This window comes from Salmo trutta, chromosome 6 (assembly GCF_901001165.1).
Source record: "Salmo trutta chromosome 6, fSalTru1.1, whole genome shotgun sequence".
Lineage (NCBI taxonomy): Eukaryota > Metazoa > Chordata > Actinopteri > Salmoniformes > Salmonidae > Salmo > Salmo trutta.
Genome location: NC_042962.1, coordinates 9,183,879 through 9,201,378, shown reverse-complemented (window position 1 = coordinate 9,201,378; position 17,500 = coordinate 9,183,879). Strand labels below are relative to the sequence as shown.

The window sequence follows — 17,500 nt, the reverse complement described above, 5'->3', positions numbered from 1 at the left end:
TGGAAACAGGTCACACATCTTGCTGCTGTGATGTCACACTGTTGTATTTCACCCAGTAGATATGGGAGTTTATCAAAATTGAGTTTGTTTTCGAATTCTTTGTGGATCTGTGTAATCTGAGGAAAATATGTGTCTCTAATATGGTCATACATTTGGCAGGAGGTTAGGAAGTGCAGCTCAGTTTCCACCTCATATTGTGGGCAGTGTGCACATAGCATGTCTTCTCTTGACAGCCAGGTCTACCTATGGTGGCCTCTCTGAATAGCAAGGCTATTGTCATGACTTTGGCCTGTTGGGGGAGGTTTATGACCCCCATAAATACCTTCCCCCGTTTCTCTCTCTACTCTATAGAGTGGACTCTGAAAAAGCCCTTTGTTAACATAAGAGATTCTGGGAACATCAAAAGGTGGGAAACGGAACCATACTTCGGTAATCCAACCAGTTGAAAATATGCGTTGGTACTTAATGAATATGTTCTCAGATCAGTTGTCCTCTGAGACATTATTACTGATGATAGGACGACATAAACTGTATCTTGGAAAATCTACACATTCTAGTTATCAGATTCACATGGAATTGTTGTGCAATTTAAATGTTTAAATATGAAACTATTTGTGAAAAGATGAAATGTAATTTTAGCTTCTTAAATGAGAGAACATAGAGAAACTCTGCTCACTCAGAGGCCCCGCCCAAGTGAACAGACATGGGTTGTAAACTATGAAACACGCCCTTCTTTCACCACTATATAAACCCGTTTACGAAAATGTAACTTCCTGTTCCGAGGACGTGAGGACGACGGTCCTACGTTAAAAGGGCTCAGATATGAACCTTACGAAATTAGCATCGTGTTCAATGTGACGCTCGACACGCCAAAAGGATGAATTTCGACTATACCAGCCAGAATATAGCACGAGCTTAAAAGTATGGCAACTTGGTATGAACTTTGAACTCTTATTCACTAAAGACGCGATACCCTCTCCGCCCGCTAAACGTGGGCTAGGAGAGGACGGACAGAGTATCCATTCTACCATGCTCCAGTTCACCACTAGACATTCTTCTGAGGACAAGAGATCCATGCTGGACCACCCGGCCTTCCATCTACGAACAACTGATTGAAGCGCAGCTCAGAGTAAATATTTATTGCATTTTCCTTTTTCAAATGGGTGGTTATTTAGAATGCATAGCTGCCTACGGCCCGATAGAGACACACAATCTTTTTGTTCCTCAGTCTTCCCGCTCTTTCACTCAAACACAACCCCATTTCCTTTGTATAACCAGCCGTCATATCTGTTCTGTCCGCTAGGGACGTTTCCTTTATGACATCATTTGTAATCAATGTATGATACATTCTGTATATATGTAATTCTGTGTGATTATTCAGGTATATAGTAAATAAATAATTAAACCAAATTTTGTATTACTGATTCAACTTGTTAGCCAGGGTTCGTGAACCAAGAATTTACAACTTTCAGATGAGACTAAATAAGATAAAGATTAAATATTGACTGCTATTGAGGTAAAAGATTAGCAGGTCTTTAAGAGTTTATTCGGATGATAACAGCTCTATAAACATTCTTTCGCCGTGGCCCAACTTTCTAAGTAATTACAGTTACCTGATTAGCTTAATCAGGTAATATTAATTACAGAGAAATTATTTTATAGAATAGCATGTCACATCACTTAATCCGGCATAGCCAAAGACCCGACACTATGCTCACTGAGTCTGTACATAGTCAAAGCTTTCCTTAATGTTGGGTCAATCACAATGGTCAGGTATTCTGCCACTGTCTACTCTCTGTTTATGGCCAAATAGCATTCTAGTCTGCTGCTATTTTGTTAATTCTTTCCAATGTGTCAAGTAATTATATTTTAGTTTTCTCATAATTAGTTTGGGTCTAATTGTGTTGCTGTCCTGGGGCTCTGTGGGGTGTGTTTGTGTTTATGAAACGCTTCCTTTTAGGTGGTTGTAGAATTGAACAGCTATTTTTGGGATTTTGATAATTAGCGGGTATCGGCCTAATTCTACTCTGCATGCTTTATTTGGTGTTTTACGTTGTACACGGAGGACATTTTTGCAGAATTCTGTATGCAGAGTCTCAATTTGGTGTTTGTCCCATTTTGTGAATTCTTGGTTGGTGAGCGGAACCCAGACCTCACAACCATAAATGGCAATGGGTTCTATAACTGATTAAAGTATTTTTAGCCAGATCCTAATTGGTATGTTGAATTTTATGATCCTTTTGATGGCATAGAAGGCCTTTCTTGCCTTGTCTCTGAACTAGTTCACGGCTTTGTGAAAGTTACCTGGGGCACTGATGTTTAGGCTGAGGTATGTACCGTTTTTTTGTGTTCTCTCTCTCTCTCTGTCTCTCTCTCTCTCTCTCTCTCTCTCTCTCTCTCTCCTCCCCCCCTCTCTCTCTCTCTCCATTAATAGCAGGCTCTAGTATCCTGGGGAGAAGAGAACAGACAGATGGCTCATAAAAACATCCCTCTTCCCAGTTTACGCTTTCTGGCCCTGGCCTGCACTAAAATTCCTTTATCGTTGTCATCCTCCGTCTTGGCATTGTGGGTACAAATAGCAGAATAGTCTCCAGGATATGTTGATTTGCCTGGGAAGGTTTAACAACTTGTAGTCTATGTCTGGCATAATGGGAGCTATGATTAAACTGTTATGAGCAATACCGCTGATACCGCTGACTGGAAGCCTTTACATTTGTTACAACTATGGGTGACTATCTGATTACAGTTGGAAATTAAAGAAAGGCTTTTCTTTAAATAGAAAAAAATGGTGTGTGAGACAGAAAGTGAAAGACACAGAGCGAGAGAGAGAGAGACATAACCCATATTTATGCTTATTTATTTATTTTCCCTTCGATACTTTAACCATTTGTACATCGTTACATCACTGTATATATACACATAATATGACATTTGTAATGTCTTTATTCTTTTGGAACTTTTGTGAGTGTAATGTTTACTGTTCATTTGTATTGTTTATTTCACATTTGTATATTATCTACTTCACTTGCTTTGGCAATGTTAAAATATGTGTCCCATTCCAATAAAGCTCCTTGAATTCGAGAGAGAGAGAGAGAGAGAGAGAGAGAGAGAGAGAGGTAATATATCACCTCTCTAATTGGTTACGTCTTTGTCTCTAATCTCCCCATGGGCTGTGCTTCACCTGATGCCCGTAGAAATAGTCCCTCCTCAATCTGCTAGAAAACCTAACCCCAAACTTGAAACCCACCCACCACCACACAGGGTTCACGTCTTGAAATGAGGTTCAGAGAGGTGTATCTGTTCAATTCCCACCACACAGGGAGACAGGGACTGACTCCGTTTTCATCTAGGAATGGGGACTTGGAATGGGGTTCATCTGGCAAGGAGGCCTTCAGGGCCCGAATTGGCATTCCCAAGATAATGGGATAGTAGTAGTACATTTGTGACAGAGTTAAGGCAGCTGCAGCCAGAAGTATCTGTGTGTGTGTCTGTGTGGTGCAAGTGTGTGTGTCTGTGTGGTGCGTGTCTGTGTCTGTGTCTGTGTGGTCTGTGTCTGTGTCTGTGTGGTGTGAACATACAGCCACCAGGGTAGTGACAATGGTAAGATACTGCTGCTGTATATGAATATTATTTATATATATATATATTTATATCCATTTAGCAGAAATGTTAGTGAATTAGCTTTTATTGTTTGAAAAAAAATAACAGATTGGTGTGTTTTTTTTACTATCTAATCATGGCATGGGTTTGTTTATGCAGAAGGTGAGGTCAGTACAGGTGTATTAAAGCTGGGACCGAGAGACTGAAAAACAGTTTTTATCTCAAGGCCATCAGACTGTTAAACAGCCATCACTAACTCAGAGGCTGCTGCATACATACAGACTTGAAATCACTGACCACTTTAATAAATGGTTCACTAGTCACTTTAATAATGCCACTTTAATAATGTTTACATATCTTGCATTACTCATCTCATATGTATATACTGGGGGTGAAACGATTCACAAAACTCACGGTTCGGTACGGCTTCAATACATCGACAAAATAAATGCCTGAGAAATATGTCATTTGTATTTAGATTTTCCATTTATTATAATAGGTAACATGGGTAGCTTGAATTCCCAGTAGCATATGGAAACAAAGGGACAACAAAAAACAGCAGTGCCTGCCTTATAACATGAAACAAAATAGTCATTTAAAACAGAGTGTTTAGAGTGTTTAGAGTGTGTAGAGTGTTTAGAGTGTGTAGAGTGTGTAGAGTGTGTAGAGTGTGTAGAGTGTGTAGAGTGTGTAGAGTGTGTAGAGTGTGTAGAGTGTGTAGAGTGTGTAGAGTGTGTAGAGTGTGTAGAGTGTTTAGAGTGTGTAGAGTGTGTAGAGTGTGTAGAGTGTGTCGAGTGTTTAGAGTGTGTAGAGTGTGTAGTGTTTAGAGTGTGTAGAGTGTGTAGAGTGTGTAGAGTGTGTAGAGTGTGTAGAGTGTGTAGAGTGTTTAGAGTGTGTAGAGTGTTTAGAGTGTGTAGAGTGTGTAGAGTGTGTAGAGTGTTTAGAGTGTGTAGAGTGTGTAGAGTGTGTAGAGTGTGTAGAGTGTTTAGAGTGTGTAGAGTGTTTAGAGTATTTAGAGTGTGTAGAGTGTGTAGAGTGTTTAGAGTGTGTAGAGTGTTTAGAGTGTGTAGAGTGTGTAGTCCAGCAGCATATATCAACATTAAGTCACATAGCAGTGCCTTCAAAAAATAGGACCACTTCAGACTGGTTACTTGAATATGATTTTTTTTTGCAGATTTTCAAGTTTTTCTTAAAGAAGATTAGTCTATCCACATGATCTGCAGTGAGCACTGATGGGCTTGCTGTGACAATGTCAGCCGCTGTTGGTGAATACCCTCTCGCTAGGGACAGAGGTCCCAGGCACAGCCAGGTAGCGCCTTGTTAACATGGCAACATCAGGGTATATTAACTTTGTTCTTCCACCATGTAAGTGGATCAGCATCCAGGGGAATACAGTCCACTTCCCTGTATGAGGTCACCTCCTCCTCCGTGACCTTGACCTTTGACTTGGCTCCCTGCTCCTGGGTCGTGAACAACTCCCCAAAAAGCTCAGCCATGGCGTGCTTCTTTTCTGGAGGAGAATCCCAGTCGTCTCTGGAGAAGTGTTGGCTCCTGTGGGATCTGTGGCTTGACCCTGCAGAATTAAATTAGATGAAAATTACTATCTCTGAAGTAGCTTTAAAAATATGATTTGTTGTGAGAAATATATATCAGACACTATTATTACAATTACAATTATTACTTCAGAATGAATTGTTAAATCACTAATGAATACAATTATAAATGTCACATTAACAAAATAAATACAATACCTGTTGTATATTGGTCACAATCTCTGCTGTGAGTTCATTGTAGACTCTCAGACGAGCAGCAGCATCCAGGTGCAGTAGAGACTTGAACCGGGGGTCCAAAGCGGTGCTGTTGTGTAAGAAGTCTTGGACACCAGGGTCAGCATATCTAGGCTCCAGGTTAACTCTGATAGCAGTCTTGACATCCCTTACTGCAGGTTCATCTTCATCAGATGCCACCATTGATTTCAGGATCATTGTTTTCATAGGCAGGACCATGGAAACTAATGGAATGCTCTCAGTGCAGATCAGTGTTGTGACTGAGAGGTTTACACACTTTGATAACTTCCTCTGCTAGTCTTGTCATTTTCAGACAAAGTCACAATATCTTTGACATTCTTCCTCACAGCTTGATCAGTCAGTGTAGAATACACCAACTTTCTGCTCAAGCTATCTCTCAACCATGTGATGGCTTGAATTCCATCTAGCAGGGACATCTTGGATTAGTTTGTGGTTTGGCAGCTCCAGCATCTCCTATTTTGTCTTGAAAACATGTGTAGCAGTTGTGCTTTTATGAAAGAAGGATACCAGCTTCCTGATCTTTGCTAGGAGGCGAGAGATTGGATTCGCTGACATTGCTTTTTGAGATGTTAGATTAATAACGTGAGCAAAGCATCCTATCTGTGGCCCCAATCCAGCTAGAGCAACTGCATTTACAATATTTCTAGTGTTGTCAGTGGTTACAGGAATCGTTACATTATCCCTCTCCAACTTCCACACTGCAACTACCTCCCTTAGCTCTTCCCCCAAGTTTACACTGGTGTGACGACTCTCAAGGGGACGTGTTTGAAGGACATGGCTTTTTATCTCCCACTCTGCCGTAATGGAATGAGCCGTTACAGTTAAGGTAGCTCTCTGTAGCTCTAGACGTCCAACTGTCTGTTGTTAGGAGCAACAGACCGCGTTTCTGACAACTCGCTCTCAAGTTGTTCTTTAGTTTTTTTGTATAAGGCAGGTATTCACGTCTGGGCAAAAGTTGCTTAAAGACAACTTTATTACCATGCAAATATTTTTCCCACGCTAATTTATACGTCATTGGTTTATGCAATATTTATTTTTTTACAATGATATATATATATTTTTTGTTTTAATTTATTAAAAAAATTTAAAATACAAAAAATATTTCTAGCTATAATATATGATTAATGTATTGTTCGGTTCGCAGTGCGAGGAGAGGAGAGGAGAGGAGAGGGGAGGGGAGGGGAGAGGAGAGGAGAGGAGAGGAGAGGGGAGGGGAGGGGAGAGGAGAGGAGAGGAGAGGAGAGGAGAGGAGAGGAGAGGAGAGGGGAGGGGAGAGGAGAGGAGAGGAGAGGAGAGGAGAGGGGAGGGGAGGGGAGAGGAGAGGAGAGGAGAGGGGAGGGGAGGGGAGGGGAGGGGTAGGTGAGGGTAGGGGAGGAGAGGAGAGGAGAGGAGAGGGGAGGGGAGGGGAGGGGAGGGGTAGGTGAGGGTAGGCGAGGGGAGGGGAGGGGTAGGTGAGGGTAGGCGAGGGGAGGGGAGGAGAGGAGAGGAGAGGAGAGGAGAGGAGAGGAGAGGAGAGGGGAGGGGAGGAGAGGAGAGGAAGGCTTTAAAGGATATGGGAACAAAGGGACGTTCTATGTTCTGCTTGGGCAAACTAGCTAAACGATGGATATAGCGTAAAAGAATTGACAATATTTTGTGTCGAAAGAAAGATCCAGAAAAACAACTTTTTATTGTTAATATGTATTGTTGTGTATACTAGTGTGTATTTTAATGTGTATATGGATGTGTAGTTTAACGTGTATATTATATTTTGATGTGTAATGTGAAAAACAGGGCTCATCTGCAAAAGAAAGATTGTTCGCAGCGTTGACTCCCTGTGGAAATAAAGGTAAAACATAAAACATAAAACATAAACATACCTCCTCTCAGATATGGAGGTGGATCTACCAGATATATGAAGATGTTCAATTATTCATAGATTTGTGGTAAGAATCTGTACAGAAAGCGGTCAGAATGGCTGATTTCTGATTATTTATTTTTTATCCTTAATTGCAATATTTAAACATGTTAATGATTTACTCTATGCATGTAAATAGTTATGGATGTGGGCTTATTAAAATTATATATAATTTTAACAAATTAACTGTTTTCATTTTGAGTACAATAAACTTGCCCCATACATTCCATTACAATGTAGTAAAATCCAATATTGGGCCTGTTAAGGCAATAAATTACTTGATACATTTAGTGTTTAAGTAACAGACCAATCTGCTATGACCCCATAGTAAGAATACATCTTAATGTGGACTAACGATGTGTAATGTTTTGCTGATCTAATTATCCAGATATTCCTATGGAATTTTACATTATAATGTATGCGACAAGTTTCTAGTGCTCTGTTTTATGAACACAGTTAATAGGATAACCTTGTATATCATTTTGATCAGCTCAGATTCATGACTACTCACATGTGCATATCCTTTTGATATGTTTGAAGATTAAATATTGCAATTATTGGGCTTATAACATTTTCAAAAATCAGCATTCTGACAGCTTGTTGGGCACCTTCTGACTAAAATTAGTTGTTTTAAAAGTGGGATTAAAATGGATTTCATTGTAAACAAAAAAAATGGAATTTGTAAAAAACAAATCTAAAAATAAAACGCATAAATATAGTTAAGTATTCAACCCCCTGAGTCAATACATTTTAGAAACACCTTTGGCAGCGATTACAGCTGTGATTCTTTCTGGGTAAGTCTCTAAGAGTTTCCACACCTGGAATGTGCGACATTTGTCTACTATTCTTTGCAAAATTCTTCAAGATCTGTCAAATTATTTGTTGATCATTGCAAGACAACCATTTTCAGGTCTTGCCAATTAATCTCCCAGTGTCTGGTGGAAAACAGATTGAACCAGGTTTTCCTCTAGGATTTTTATTCTGCTTAACTCCATTTCATTTATTTTGTATCCTGAAAAATTCCCCAGTCCTTAACGCTTACAAACATACCAATAACATAACTATTTATCTGTCTGGAGATACAACTCACCACTATAACTGTTCCTCTGGAGATACAACTCACCACTATAACTGTTCCTCTGGAGATACAACTCACCACTATAACTGTTCCTCTGTCTGGAGATACAACTCACCGCTATAACTGTTCCTCTGTCTGGAGATACAACTCACCACTATAACTGCTCCTCTGTCTGGAGATATAACTCACCACTATAACTGTTCCTCTGGAGATACAACTCACCACTATAACTGTTCCTCTGGAGATACAACTCACCACTATAACTGTTCCTCTGTCTGGAGATACAACTCACCACTATAACTGTTCCTCTGTCTGGAGATACAACTCACCACTATAACTGTTCCTCTGGAGATACAACTCACCACTATAACTCTTCCTCTGGAGATACAACTCACCACTATAACTGTTCCTCTGGAGATACAACTCACCACTATAACTGTTCCTCTGGAGATACAACTCACCACTATAACTGTTCCTCTGGAGATACAACTCACCACTATAACTGTTCCTCTGTCTGGAGATACAACTCACCACTATAACTGTTCCTCTGTCTGGAGATACAACTCACCACTATAACTGTTCCTCTGTTTGGAGATACAACTCACCACTATAACTGTTCCTCTGTCTGGAGATACAAGTCACCACTATAACTGTTCCTCTGGAGATACAACTCACCACTATAACTGTTCCTCTGTCTGGAGATACAACTCACCACTATAACTGTTCCTCAGGAGATACAACTCACCACTATAACTGTTCCTCTGTCTGGAGATACAACTCACCACTATAACTGTTCCTCTGTCTGGAGATACAACTCACCACTATAACTGTTCCTCTGTCTGGAGATACAACTCACAACTATAACTGTTCCTCTGTCTGGAGATACAACTCACCACTATAACTGTTCCTCTGTCTGGAGATACAACTCACCACTATAACTGTTCCTCTGGAGATACAACTCACCACTATAACTGTTCCTCTGGAGATACAACTCACCACTATAACTGTTCCTCTGTCTGGAGATACAACTCACCGCTATAACTGTTCCCCTGTCTGGAGATACAACTCACCACTATAACTGTTCCTCTGGAGATACAACTCACCACTATAACTGTTCCTCTGTCTGGAGATACAACTCACCTCTATAACTGTTTCTCTGGAGATACAACTCACCACTATAACTGTTCCTCTGGAGATACAACTCACCACTATAACTGTTCCTCTGGAGATACAACTCACCACTATAACTGTTCCTCTGTCTGGAGATACAACTCACCACTATAACTGTTCCTCTGGAGATACAACTCACCACTATAACTGTTCCTCTGTCTGGAGATACAACTCACCACTATAACTGTGCCTCTGGAGATACAACTCACCACTATAACTGTTCCTCTGGAGATACAACTCACCACTATAACTGTTCCTCTGTCTGGAGATACAACTCACCACTATAACTGTTCCTCTGGAGATACAACTCACCACTATAACTGTTCCTCTGTCTGGAGATACAACTCACCACTATAACTGTGCCTCTGGAGATACAACTCACCACTATAACTGTTCCTCTGTCTGGAGATACAACTCACCACTATAACTGTTCCTCTGGAGATACAACTCACCACTATAACTGTTCCTCTGGAGATACAACTCACCACTATAACTGTTCCTCTGGAGATACAACTCACCACTATAACTGTTCCTCTGGAGATACAACTCACCACTATAACTGTTCCTCTGTCTGGAGATGCAACTCACCACTATAACTGTGCCTCTGGAGATACAACTCACCACTATAACTGTTCCTCTGTCTGGAGATATAACTCACCACTATAACTGTTCCTCTGTCTGGAGATACAACTCACCACTACAACTGTTCCTCTGGAGATACAACTCACCCCTATAACTTTTCCTCTATTCTAGCCATTTGGTTTGCTATTTCAATTTACGTCATTTAGCAGACGCTCTTATCCAGAGCGACTTACAGTAGTGAATGCATACATTTCATTTCATACATTTTTTTTCTGTGCTGGCCCCCCGTGGGAATCAAACCCACAACACTGGCTTTGCAAACATCATGCGTTGCAAACACCATGCTCTACCAACTGAGCTACAAGGAAGGCTGTTTGCCTCCCTGTTGGGCTGTCTATCGGTGCCAACATATTCTCTGCTGTCAGTCTGTGCTTCTTCTTGTTCTCTGTCTCTTTATGTCTTATACGTTATAAAAGCCAAGCTAACAACTTAAGATATATATCAAATTAGTACCTGTCATATGTGTTTTTTTTCATTTTAAATGTAAAAAATGTCATTATTAGTAACCCCTCCACCACCCTCTTCTTCAGAGGACAAATATCTTCTGTTTTTTTATAGCTTTTTTTCTACATATACATACATTGTACATATACATTTGGCATACATACTTTTATATAAAGCAGTCACATAACAATAATACATTACCAAACATTAGCTCTATAATCCTGCCCTTCAGCCTCTCTCAGCCCATCCCACCTATCACCATAGACCACCCACGTTCTGTAATGTTTTACAACATGTTTTAATCTTTCTAATCGGATATTATCCACAGATTGAGAGCTAAAGATGAAAACCTTTCCTATGAGTATTATTATATTATTTATTGACTGACTATGGCTTTCCAAATTACCCAAAACTGCTATTTGTAAGGTTAATATTAAGTGCATGTTAAGGTGACCAGAAACCAGCTACATAGGGGCAATACCAGAATAAATGATATATTGATTCTGTCTCTACAGAGCTGAGATTGTTTTATGCCCCAGATATACAGAATTCTGTAGGTGGCAAGAATTTGATATAAGAATTTAAATTGAAAAACCCTAAGTGTTGAATCAAGTGTAATTTTTTTCACATCAAAAATCTCATCCCATTTATTTTGCAACCTTATTGGTGCAGCAGTCAACATTTTTGTCCTCAGATGAAACTGATATATTTTTATATTTATGCCAGTACCTTTCATATGTGTTATCATACGTTAAGTGTTCATTATTATTACAGGGCTCCAGACAAACAAATTTCCCCCAGTGTCACTGCCACCACTATCTTCTACTGTAAGCATCTTATAAAGTAATTCATAGTGTATTCAAGAAATAAGTTATTTCATCTAACACGTCCAAGTAGGAATAAATGATTCAAGATATTTTGATGTGCAGCCTAATCCAGTGATTGACATGAATTTTGGGTTGACATTTAGACTATAGTATGGCTATATGTGACTTGTTTCAGGAAACTAGGCATATGGCACATGTTACCACTTCACAGGAGAGGTATTTGAACATAAACACTTATGTTTTTTATCAAAATAATTTGTGGGTCAGCAATGCCTTCTGGAACATTTGAACTTTCATGTGCCTTAATTAATAACAAACTTGTATGTCATCTGTAAATACGATAAAAAATGTTAAAATTACGTGCCAAGTTGGTTTAGCCAAGGAAAAAGACAGGAAACTTCCCTCTAGCCAAGATTAGCTGAGATAATGGTTGGGCTGGACATGCTGAGAGATGAGTTCGGATTGGTCTGCCATGTAGCATGCTTCTGTCTTTAAGATGAGCTGCTCAGTAAGTGTAGGTAATCCCTTCTAACGCCGTTTTTTTGAAAGAAATCACGTAGTAGAACTGCAAAGGTGTTGCTAATGCTCTCCACGTTCTGGAGGATAATCGTGCCATGCTGATTCTCTCTGACTCTGAAAATGAATCAGACGATGAGGAAATTCAAGATTTAGGTAATAACATTTTCATTGAACCAGACATTGTAGTTTTCTGATGACAGCGATGGGGGAGAAATGGCGATCAACAGTGTTCTTGTCAAGGAAGAATTCTACCGAGTTTTGAAATCAGTGGAATACCCAGTGGAAGCAGAGTATGATAGCCAAGAATATGGAGAAAATTCTGCCGTTTGATTTCAAATACGCGGACGGAGTCGAAAAGAGAACACAGAAGGCTGTTGTATAAGACACCTGTCTCTGGATTACATCTTCAAACTAAGGACAAACATGACATCCGCGACAGAGAGGGAGAAGTGTTCATCTATGTATACGGGTAAGAGTCTAGCTAGCTTCATTTTCAGTTATATTACATTTCTAATTTTGTCAGAAAGTCATTTTCATTGCAAGTTAAAGGGTACTTTTGTTAGCTAGGTAACGTAAGCTGGCTGGCTAGCTACCTAGCTAACGTTACGTGTATGATCTGTGTAGTAATATTATTACTATCTCAGAAATCCATTTGCATTGCTAGTTATAGCCTAATGCTAGCTAGCTAGCTAACATTGAACCTAGTTGGTTAGTTTTAGCTTCATGCATGCATGATAGTAACGTTATGAGTTGGGATTATAGTTCATTGTTTAGCTAGCTAGCTACATGTAAAAAAAATTTTACTCCACTATGCAAGTAACCATTTCACAGTACCGTTTACACCTTCTGTATCCTGTGCATGTAACAAATCAACTTTTATTTTATTTGATATAGTGTGTGTTTACCAGAGACGGTAATGGGAAGAACAACATGACCTGCACCAAAGTCAAATTAGGATATAAAGTTAGGCCAACGAGACAGTGTCCAAATTCAAAACTTCTCAGAATGCCCTGCTTTTATTTCGTCACACTCACAACCCGAAGCAATTTTCTGTAATTAGCCCGCCATTAACTTGTAAATAATGATCTTGTTGTGAGTTTATTTTCCTGTAATAATGAATACAAATTAGCTAAAGTTAAGATGTTGTCAGCTATTATATGGCAATTATTTGAACTGGCTAGCCAGCTAACTTAACGTTAGCTAGCCAGCTAACAAGCTTGAAACAATTTTTATTTATTTTATTTAACTTTATTTAAGATATTTTTTTGTACGATTTTTGCACAATTTCTCTGTTATACTAATCTGTAATGAGCCTTTGGCTGATCAGTGGGCAATGGCCGGCCCCCCTACCAAAATGGACCAGACCATTTTTCTGATAGGCAAAGAGCACGCTCTCAAAAAGAGCACACTCTACACTGTCACCTCACTGAAAAAAATGTTGGGCAGCTAAAACCATGATTTGGTCAAACATTAAAGTGCAATATCCTCATGGTTCCTGTAATACAAGTGTCTTCCCTGCCCCGGTGCCTGTTTCACTGGGGCCTGCTGCTGTGATGATCGAGCCACTCTCAAGTCACTCTCCTCTCCCCGTTGTGCTCGATTGTTCTGATCATATAACATTTCAAAATACAATTGAGGGAAAAACACAGCTTTGGGAGATTCTTCCCCTTGTCCCTGTCGAAGAGAGGAGAGTCTCAGCTTTCTGTAGGTATAATTTGTATTTCTCAACTCTCAACATTTAGCTCAACAGCAACTATTTTACAACGAGGATATTTGATATGGCTTTGAGACATAGAGTGGGGCGCGTGAGACATGCGCCCCGGCCTTTCTCAGGGCATAGGCCTATAGGTCTCAAGGGTCGTAGCCTACAACTGCATGTTTTTTATGCCATTAAAAGGCCTAGATGTAATATTTTTGCATTGTAATTTCAGAAAATGTCCTTAATATATCTACAGTAATAGTGTAATGATAGTGTTTAACAACATTCTTTCCCAAAAATTGTATTGGGCCCACACAAAATTGTATTTTAATAGTCCAGCATTCTTATTGGTCAACAAAACACGGGCCGTCTCTTGTTGTCGAATTGACTGGGGCCAACAAATCTCTTGTTGTCAATACAACAAATTTGACAACAAGAGATTTGTTGGACGCAATCAATTTAACAACAAGAGAAGGTTTGTTGTTGAATTGTTACATGTGGCACCTTTAAAAGTACTGTTGGATGAATACATGGCTACTAGCAGTGGGCATTATATTTAGAGTTAGTGATCTAGTTAATGTGTTTTGTATTTACACTTCATCAGGTGTTGAACCACAAAGTACTTAGCCTATGATATCAGTTAGTGTACATGAAGATGTATGTAATTAATACATTTTAACTGTCAAATATGTGACCAATCGGCTTGATTTTTATGTAAAACAATTTGAAAGTGTTTTTTTTACATTGGATAAAAGTAGAGACTCAGAGCTAGAAAAGGTATATCATACACTACAGTTGAGGAACAATGGGAAAGTAATTCTGTTATGACAGTTGATAAACTTGTAAACCCATTTTTTAGTACACCTACTGGAGAGCTCCTCTTTGTCTACACCCATTCAGCATTGTTCTTAAACTTTAGCCCCACCCATCTTTTTAAGGATTTACGTGAGGCCATGTGCTAAACAGAGTGAGTACGATAGTGTACTAAACAACCAAACATTTCAAGACTAAAGGCTGGTTTATACTACGTCTATTGCCTTGCACGTAGACAGTTGTCACAGTGACATCCTGAACATTCTATTGTCATCCAACATCAAACTTGTCATAGGTAAAAATCTGTTGTTCTGCCCCTGAACAAGGCAAGTCAGTTAAGAACAAGTTCTTATTTACAATGACGGCCTAGGAACAGTGGTTAGTGTTGGGCCAGTAACCGAAAGGTTGGTGGATCAAATCCCCGAGCTGACAAGGTAAAAATCTGTTAACTGCCTTCTTCAGGGGCAGAACAACAGATTTTTGACTTGCCTAGTTAAATACCTCTTTGGGCTAGGTGGGACGCTAGTGACCCACCTCGACAACATCCGCCGAAATTGAGGAGCGCGAAATTCAAAATACAAAAATGGTAATATTAAACATTCATGAAAATACAAGTGTCTTACATCTTTTAAAAGCTTAACTTCTTGTTAACCCAACCGCTTTGTCATATTTCAAAAAGTCTTTACGGCGAAAGCATACCATGCGATTATCTGAGGACAGCGCCCCGCATACACCAGCATTAAAAACATTTTCCAAATCAGCAGAGGTGTCACAAAAATCAGAAATAGCGATAAAATAAATCACTTACCTTTGAAGATCTTCCTCTGTTTGCAATCCCAAGGGTCCCAGCTACACAACGAATGATTGTTTTGTTTGATAAAGTCCTTCTTTATATCCCCAAAAAGTCAGTTTAGTTGGCGCTTTTGATTCAGTAATCCACCTGTTCCACTCGTTCAATATGCAGACAAAGGAATCCGAAAAGTTACCAATAAACTTCGTCCAAACAAGTCAAACAATGTTTCTAATAAATCCTCAGGTACCCTAATATGTAAATAAACAATAATATTTAACACGGAATGTAGTATGTTCAATACCGGAGATAAATAACAAGGTGGGCGCGCCACAAGACTACAGCCCAAATGAGAGCCACCTTGAAAAAATACAACTACTAATTCATTTTTCAAAAAACAAGCCTGAAACCCTTTCTAAAGACTGTTGACATCTAGTGGAAGTGATAGGAACTGCAATCTGGGAGGATTTCCTTTCCTAGCGTCCCACCTAGCCCAATTAACAGGCCCATGTCGTCTTTCTCATTTGTATATCAAAAATATATATTTTGTTTGTTTTTGTTTGTCAACTAAAAAATGGTTCAGCCCATATGGCATTTGCCACAATTGCCAGATGGCCAATCCGCCCCTATTGAATCCTGTGATGCCCTGTATCTACTAATCTTTTTAAACACTGTTCTAGTTCTAGCTGCCCCGCTACATGGAATTATATGGATAAGCTTCCCACACTCTAATGACAATGGACAAAGCTTCCCACACTCTAATGACAATGGACAAAGCTTCCCACACTCTAACAACAATGGACAAAGCTTCTCACACTCTAATGACAATGGCAGAATATGGGGGATTTTTAAACAGAGGTTTTAACTGATCCTTTCAAAGTTGGTCATATTTTATATCAATTGAAAGGTAATTTCATGACCTTCAGAAACACTTGTCAAACAAAGTTTAAAATGTATCAAGGTTTCCTATTTAAAGCAATTTATGTACCCTAGAAGTCAACAGGTCCAAATTATTTTGACTTGAACAATCAGAGAAAGCAACCATTGCTGCACACTGCTATCACACATTTTCCAACTCTAGGGACATTTTTTTCACTATGATGAGCCAGACGGCACAAATTTGGCGGTCTGGCTCATTTACTAAAGTGTTATGTGGTATATTGTATCTTCTGATTAGAAATACTAGGGGATTTAAGGGAATGACCCTTAAAGTTCAATGTTATAACTGAGATTTAGAAGTTCAAGGCCAGTCTGCGATAGAAGTGCAGCCTAGATCTGTGTGTGTGTGTGTGTGTGTGTGTGTGTAACATACCTGAGCGCACCCGGGGCACTCGTTACCGTTCTCGCAGGTCCTGCGGCGTGATTCGATGCCGCCTCCACAGGGCACCGTGCAGCGTTCCCATGCTGACCATGCCGACCAATAGACATGCGGTGGGCAGGGCAGGTGCTCGTTGCAATACCTGGGAAGGACAAAGACCACAGGGGATGAGTGTGTGTGTGTGTGTGTGTGTGTGTGTGTGTGTGTGTGTGTGTGTGTGTGTGTGTGTGTGTGTGTGTGTGTGTGTGTGTGTGTGTGTGTGTGTGTGTGTGTGTGTGTGTGTGTGTGTGTGAAGACAGAGGCTATAGGAGTGATGGGGGAACTTTACCCAGTCTTATCCCCAAGTCAGCCTATCTGTCTTTAGAGTAGTTGGCTGTAAATTATGGTCTTTTTGACATGATACACATGATACACAATCATGTCCAATCAATTGAATTTAAAACAGGTGGACTCCAATGAAGTTGTAGAAACATCTCAAGGATGATCAATGGAAACAGGATGCACCTGAGCTCAATTTCGAGTCTCATATAAAAGGGTCTGAATACTTACGTAAATAAGGTATTTATGTTTTTAATTTTTAAAACATTCGCAAAGAATTCTAAGAACCTGCTTTCGTTTTGTCATTATGGGGTATTGTGTGTACTGTAGATTGATGAGGAAAACAATTAATACAATCAATTTTAGAATAAGGCTGTAACTCAACAAAATGTGGAAAAAGTCAAGGAATACTTTCCGAATGGACTGTATACCGATACCACAAGAAAAGAGAAGACTAATTATAGAGAACTACTGTACAGTCCCAAGATAGACAGACAAACGGACAGAACTGACAGACTAATGTTGACTCGTAACAACCACATTTTAAATGACAGAAATATTCTACTTTTATGTCGCC

General features: G+C 39.6%; 1 protein-coding gene and 1 long non-coding RNA gene across 5 annotated transcripts in view; both read right to left on the bottom strand.

Annotated features, from left to right (window-relative positions):
* LOC115195373 (semaphorin-5A-like) overlaps positions 1-17,500 on the bottom strand; it is a 268,434-nt gene that overhangs the window by 62,002 nt on the left and 188,932 nt on the right. For all 4 annotated transcript variants that reach the window (XR_003878683.1, XR_003878682.1, XM_029755169.1 and 1 more), the window contains exon 15: positions 16,600-16,747. Coding sequence is in view for 2 of the 4 variants with exons in the window: in XM_029755169.1 (XP_029611029.1) it covers positions 16,600-16,747 (148 nt within the window). In the remaining 2 variants the exon portion in view is untranslated. The remainder of the gene's footprint in view (positions 1-16,599; positions 16,748-17,500) is intronic.
* Positions 4,762-5,901, bottom strand: LOC115195375 (uncharacterized). Its single transcript, XR_003878684.1, has 2 exons — positions 5,352-5,901; positions 4,762-5,173 (listed from the first exon to the last, which is right to left on the bottom strand). It is a non-coding gene; the product is annotated as an uncharacterized LOC115195375 (long non-coding RNA).